The 6,646-nt window shown below is 48.9% G+C and overlaps 1 protein-coding gene across 1 annotated transcript in view; it reads right to left on the reverse strand.

Moving 5' to 3' along the window:
* NSFL1C (NSFL1 cofactor) overlaps positions 1-6,646 on the reverse strand; it is a 7,232-nt gene extending 586 nt beyond the window's left edge. The window contains exons 1-8 of the mRNA XM_008635975.2: positions 6,471-6,646; positions 5,820-5,894; positions 4,529-4,694; positions 4,113-4,205; positions 3,339-3,448; positions 2,779-2,916; positions 2,114-2,278; positions 1-1,164 (exon numbers count right to left, since the gene is read on the reverse strand). The exon at positions 1-1,164 is cut by the window's left edge and continues 586 nt beyond it. Coding sequence (XP_008634197.1) covers positions 1,002-1,164; positions 2,114-2,278; positions 2,779-2,916; positions 3,339-3,448; positions 4,113-4,205; positions 4,529-4,694; positions 5,820-5,894; positions 6,471-6,631 — 1,071 coding nt within the window. The 5' untranslated portion in view covers positions 6,632-6,646 and the 3' untranslated portion in view covers positions 1-1,001. The remainder of the gene's footprint in view (positions 1,165-2,113; positions 2,279-2,778; positions 2,917-3,338; positions 3,449-4,112; positions 4,206-4,528; positions 4,695-5,819; positions 5,895-6,470) is intronic.

Below are 6,646 nucleotides of genomic sequence, written 5' to 3' on the forward strand. Positions count from 1 at the left end.
GAAAGAGATGGAGACCTGAGCCCAAAACAAACAGAACAGACCAACGCTGGGAGAATTCCAGGAATTCAGCCATGTTAGTCCTCAGCAGAGAAGAGGAAATACATCAAAGGGTACCACAGCCTTGAGTTTTTCCACCCAAGCTGTTGCAATCATCTCAGTAATTCACCTCTCAGGACAAAATTTGCTTTCCAGTAAGACAGACTCTGTTTGCCTTTTACTTCCAGTCACTTCAAGCTGATTCAGCTTTGCGCCTTCTTAGAAAGAAGTCAGCAGCAGGGTTTTTCTAAAAGAAATGCAATACAGCAATTTAAACCTGCAGCCAGCCTGGCCTGTCGGGAAAAACAAAGGCAGAGCAGGTGGGGACTGCAATGTATGCCCCAAGAGTTCTGCTGAGGGAAGGAAAAGTCAGGGATTTCTCTCCAGAAAAGCATGGGAAGTGTTAAACCTTGCACCTCACACATGTCGGAGTTTTCCCCACACTGAGCTCTTTCACAAAGACTTCCCCCACAATGCTTTTACAGGAGTGTAACCATTAACCTGACAATCAGATCACCCATTCTCAGATAAGTTTATATTTAATGTGTGAAAAAAAAGGGAATACTTTGCAGCAGTCCCTGGAGGGAAGAGAAAGAATTGTGGCGAGCAGTCCACTGACAGAAACTGCTCCCTGGAGTTCCCTTCCCCCTTGCCTTCCTCCCCTCTCTGAGTGCAGTAACTCAATCCACAAGGTAACTGAACTCTCCTGAGGGAATCTGGGGCACAACAGGCTGCAGCTCCTTTCCAAACGAATTCATTTCGTTTATTTATTTTAAAGTCCACTGATCATCATCATCATCACAAAAAAACCCCATGGGAAATGCAACTAAAGAGAAAAAAAGTCCAACCAAGACCTAAGAACCCAGAGCTATGAGCAGATGTGGGCCTGCGTGGCACGGCGCCGGCGCACGCGCGGGAGGAGACGACCCCGTGCGCCGCGGTTGTGTGGCCAGAGCCGGGGTCCTTTATGTCAACCGCTGAACGATGACGGCGTTGAGCAGGTTGGCTTCCTTCAGGGTCTGGTTCTCATCAGTCAGCTCTTTATTGGGGAAGGTGGTCATGAGGACGAAACTGGTGGCAGCCATCGCTGGCCGAGCATCTACTATGAAGAGCCGGATGTCACGGATCCTGTCCAAAGGGATCAAACGCACAGGGTGATGCTGTTACTGCGCAGCCTGGACAAATGACTGCTCTCCCCAGAGCGTGCAGCCCTGCAGTGCTGCATTTATATTGCAGCTCTCACCACAGGCCACAGCAGGCTATTCTGATTCAACCTGGTCCCATTTATTGAAATAGCAGCAGTTGCCTTCTGGGCTACAGACTCAGCTCAGTGTTCTCTGTCCATGTTGTCTCTGTTTCAGCTGTCAAACTGAAAGCCTCCAAACCCTTCATGATGAACAATTAACAAACTGACACTTGCTGAGCTCGTCACACACAGCAGAACCCAGAGGATTTCAGCTCCTGTGAGCAGCCACACAGTGACACAGGATCCATTTCCTGAACTCAATCACAGAGGTTTTTGTAACTTTTTGCCCTGAGCTTGACTCTTATAAAAACTGGAGGAATGAGTACAAATGATGAGATCAGGAAAGTGAGAAGGATTTCAAGAGAGCAGTGGAATGAAGCATATCTAAGCCAACTTTGCTCGTCGAAAGAAACAGAACTGTGGTAAGAGCATCCCTTAATGCTTCATTCAGCCCAGGGAACAGCCCCACAGAAAAGTCTAAACTGCATCAGAATAACTGAACCAGGCTCCTAATTATCTGCCAGTTTCCAAAGCCTTTGGAAGAGATTCAGTTTTTTATAGGAGATATCAAGGAAAGTTCTGCTGGTAACACTTACGCTCCAAGATGTCAGATCACCGGCTATGATCTGTCCCAATTTGGAAAGCAAATCCTACCCAACAGTTAGCAACTGCCTTAAAAACACTCACAACAATTTCATTCCCTTTCACCCATGCAGAAGGATCCCCAGAGCTCCCTCTGGCATGCTATCCAGGATTTTAACACCTGCTCCACCCGTGCCCTGGCTTGCAGTGCCGTTTAGGCCTTGCCTGTGTTCCCTGTTGTGCTCATACCTGTGACTGTGGTTGAACTTCTGGACCAGGCGCCCACCGTCAGCGAGCCGGATCTGGATGTTGGTGACGGGCTCCGACTCATCGATCACAATGGCAGAACTGGCTTTGGCTTCGTTCTCTGCCTGCTGGGCTGGCGAGCTGGTGCCCATCACCTGGGGCGCGGTGCTGCCAACAGGGAGACGCAAGGTGAGCTGTTAGAAACCAAACTCACCTGGCTGCAGGGCACCAGGATCAGGCAGCGAGCTCACCGCCTGCCAGGCCCAACTACCAGAGCTCCTCCACATGAGACACCAAGCAAGCTGGAAGTGAGAATTTTTGAGTCAGCCAGTTAGTAGGAGCTTGTCTAGAAATTCACCTCTACCATCCCCTTTGGTACCACAGGTCCTCACACCCACAAGGTAACGGGAAAGTGTGACTTGGAAACACTGCTCCTACGCAACATACCGTGGAGGTTCCAAACCAGGGATCTGCCTCCTGCAAGGGGGAAGCTGGGCCACCTCACAGTACACGTCAGTGAGCCTTGTTTCCTTAGAGGAACACCTCCCATCCCACAGGCACCCAGTGCCTTTCTTTCAGAAGGATGAATCAGAAGAAGGCTCCACCTCACAAGGCTCAAGTGACTCTCTCATATTACACGTAGTAAACCAGTGTCACCATTTTCTCACCTGCCCAGCTTTTGTCCTTCTCCAGTAAAAGCTCTGAAGACACTTTTAGGTTTCACATAATCCTCATCACGGTGATCTTCCATGTCCAGGTTCACCTGTCCGCCCCGTGCTAACCTGCGCAGCTCAGCCGGGACTTCCCTGCAAAGAGAGTGTCCTAAGGCAGCTGCCTGAAGCAGCAAGGCAGGAATGTGTGGACAAAAAGCCCAAGACCTCTGGAATTTCAGGAATCACAGAGAGCCTTTGCTTAACTGACAGGGTAGTTGCACACCTCCCCACTAACAGACACAAAGGTTACTTCTCCCTGGCCCTCACCTGCAGTGACACAATGCATCAGAAATTCTCAACCCAAATATGAACATGTTTGTTTACTTCAAACTCTCAAGGCTCCACATAGACCAAACCCACTCCCTGTTTACCTGAACCAAATGTTCAATATTAAGAGTAACTAATTTCTTGCAAGAAAGCTCAGGTGAAATGTGCCACGGATTCAGAGGCCTGGATTCCACAAACACTTGTGTTTCAGATAACAGCTGTTGCTTTTCTCCCCTCTCACTGCGTACCCTCTGCGGATATCATCGAGGAACTGGGCATTGGACGGATCCTGGTAGCTCCTCAGCTCTCCACTATCCAGACTAAATCCACTCTTCCAGAGCTTCAGTACAACATGCACCTGCAGCAGCCCCAAAAGAACAATCAGCCTCACTGAGCATCTTGATGACAAAAAAACCAGACACGAAGTGAAAAGTTCCTGATGGGTAGAGGAGCTTCAAGGTGCAGAAAACCTTCCAGCCAGGTTTCTCTGGGCTAAGGGAAAAACCCAAAGCATTGGCTTTTATGTAATGGTCAGATGTCAATTCCTAGAAGGTGGCACCACAGTCCCCTTTTGGATAAACATGGCTGAAGAGCCAAGAATGTGCTGGGTGAGGAGCCTAAACCAGGCTCCCATCATGGCCATGACCTTGTTTGGTCACAAATCAAGCACAAGGGAATCTTGCACTGATGCTGTCGGCTCCAATCTATGGATATATATTGGATATATGTAACAATGGATAAAGAAGAGTTAATTTCCCAATGCTCTTTGCACACTATTTTTCCCAATCTGCACTTGTAAGAAAGGCTCAGATTCTTAATTAAAAGATCACCAGAAAACTGCTTACCTAAGACCTAATCATCTATTATTTTCTACTCAGAAATCCCACAGGAAGCAGGATTTACCATATTTCTGTCCTTGTGAATTTCTATCAAGCTTTGTGACTCTTGGGGCTGGCAAGCTCAGTAGCTGGAGCAGAGAAATCCCTGGGGTGACAGCTACAAACCCGAGCAGAGATACTCACATCCTGAGAAGAGTTCGGTCTCCTCTCTCCTGCCACGTAAGCCGACTCCTCCTCTGGAGTAGCCCCAAGGCGATACCCTCCCCCTGCAAAAGGCTGTGAGAGGGAGGCAGGCACAGGGTTACAGAACTACACAGACCCAACAGAGCTGCTTCCCTGTCCTCAGCACCCCTGTGGGTGAACAGGGGCTTCATGGCATCAGCAACATCTACTGCCCTGCAGGCAGTGACAGCTTCAGCAAGTTAATGTGTGGCACAACAGAGCAGCTTTTCTTGCTGCTGTGACACACAAAATGGAGCTGCACTAAGAGAGGAGTCCAGACTTAGCTGCTGATTCCAGGACTCCTCAGTACCAAACAGCTGGCACGGTGGAGCCTTAACTGAAAAGGGGAACAGAAGGAAGAACTCGTCCCTCCTCACCTTTGGCTTGCTTGTCTCACCACCGCTCTTGGCCGTCCGATCGACCGCCACTGCACCGTGTTCCTTGGCTCCCTTGAACAGATCCTCCACCAGCTCGTTGGGGCTCTTCTTCCTCGGAGGACCCACGATCTGCTGGCCACTTCTCTCTGAGCCGCCGGCATAAAACCTGACAGAAAGCACGCGGCTCCCGGTCAGCCCTGCCCGCTGCCTCTGCAGGACCCAGCGGGTGGGACCACAGCTCACTTGTGCAGCTCAGTGAAACCCCTTGGATCTACAAGCACTGGCTACCACCAGTGTGTCTCCCACTGCAGCCACGTGCAAGCTCCTGTACTGCAGAGACTTTCTTTTTATGTCAATTGCTGTAAATTACCCGTGGATCAATGGCAATAAAGTGGTAACAATGCTTAGACCTGGGAAGAAGAACAGCCCTGAGGGACAAGCCCAGTTTTAAACACCGCTACCAGCTCGATTACCCAGCTGAGCAAGGCTTCCAGCAAATTTCTGACCTGTCAGAGCAACATCCAGCCGGAATTCTGAGGGAAGGCACATGTTCATGCCACACAAAGGATGGATCTCAACTGGAAGCAATGGATGCGCAGTCAGTGAAGTGCAATTAAGCACTTCTGGAAGATTGGGTTTATTAGCTTCCAGATGGCTTGTAACACACAGAGTGAGCTCCCAGCTGCCTGCAGACCACGGCCCATCCAGGCTGAGCCACCCCTTCAGATACATCAGTTCCATTCCATTTATCTTGCCTGTCAACCTTAAGGGTATTTAACTACTTAGAGCTGACGTTGTAGGAGACTGTCCTACTAATACTCTCTGTTCCCCCTGGAAAGGGGCCCTACATTTTTATTTCTGCCTCCACACTCCATAACTTTACCCTTAAGCAACACTTAAAAAAAAAAAAGAAACCAAAACCAAAACCCCGACCAAAATAAACCCCCAAAACCGCAAGCAGTAAGAAAACCAATCCCTGCATAATTCCCACATTTCCATTCCCTATGGACACAAATGAGGATCTGGGCTGTTTTCTATTCTTACCTCAGGGCTTCCACATCCCACTTTAGGCTTTCTCTCAGTGCTGAGAGCTGGTGCTTACACAGCTGAGCACGTGCTTGTGCACAGGCTTTGCACTGACAAACCTGCCCTGTCAAACCTCAGACGGTTCATTACACGAATTTCATAGCCATGGAAACCCATTTTTCAAACAAGCTGTACACAAGCAGCAAGTCCTCCCAAAAGCAGAGGGACAAACACCCAGCATTTGAGCCTTCAGCTGCTAACTTACCGCTGTCCCTCCTCCTCTTCATCATCCTCCTCCTGCGCATGCACAAGGTCTCTGAACGAGGTTACTCGATGGTCACTGCAAAAATCCAGCAAGAAGGATGTCAGCCTGGAGACACATTCCCAGCTGGAACCTTCCCCACTGACACAGGCTCCTTCTGCAAGGTGGGCTCTGTTCACCAACACCTGACCCGAGAGCACTCTTCCTTCAAGATACAGCCAGTAACTCCTCTTTAGAATTTGGCAGCATTCCCTTACCTCAAAGGGATTTGGTAAAGTAAAATTTGCTTTTTTGTTTCGTAAAATGCTCGGCTTGATCAGCTCATGTGTCACACAAAATGAGAAAATATTCTTCCTGCAGAGATACGATCTGCTCAAATGAAAGGTCACCAACAGACTGTTTTTAATGTCAAAAGACAAATCAAGCTTTTCCTGAGCAATGAGGCAAGTTTTCCTAGCTGATCTCTGGCTTACTTGTGCAATAACACCCACGCTTGTGATGTACAAACACTCAGATTTTCACAATTTCTAAAGAGCCACACAACGTCAAGCAAACCTAAACACAGAGCTACTTCTCTTGAAAACTAACATAGTCAGTGCTTTAGAAAGTTTGTTTTGTCAAGTTTCCAGCATGGAGCTGAAGCTCCCTCCTCACCTGGCTCCAGTGCCTCTGGATATGGAGCTGGGTGTGGGCTGGGGAAGGGTCAGGATGTCCTCATCACCCCCGTCCTCATAGAAACTGGCGAGTGCAATCTGGAAAGAAAAACCACCAAAGCTCCTCAGGAAAAACACACACAAACAACCCAACTGAAGCATCTGTCACGCTGGACC

The sequence above is a fragment of the Corvus brachyrhynchos genome, unplaced genomic scaffold, assembly GCF_000691975.1.
Source record: "Corvus brachyrhynchos isolate BGI_N302 unplaced genomic scaffold, ASM69197v1 scaffold10, whole genome shotgun sequence".
NCBI lineage: Eukaryota > Metazoa > Chordata > Aves > Passeriformes > Corvidae > Corvus > Corvus brachyrhynchos.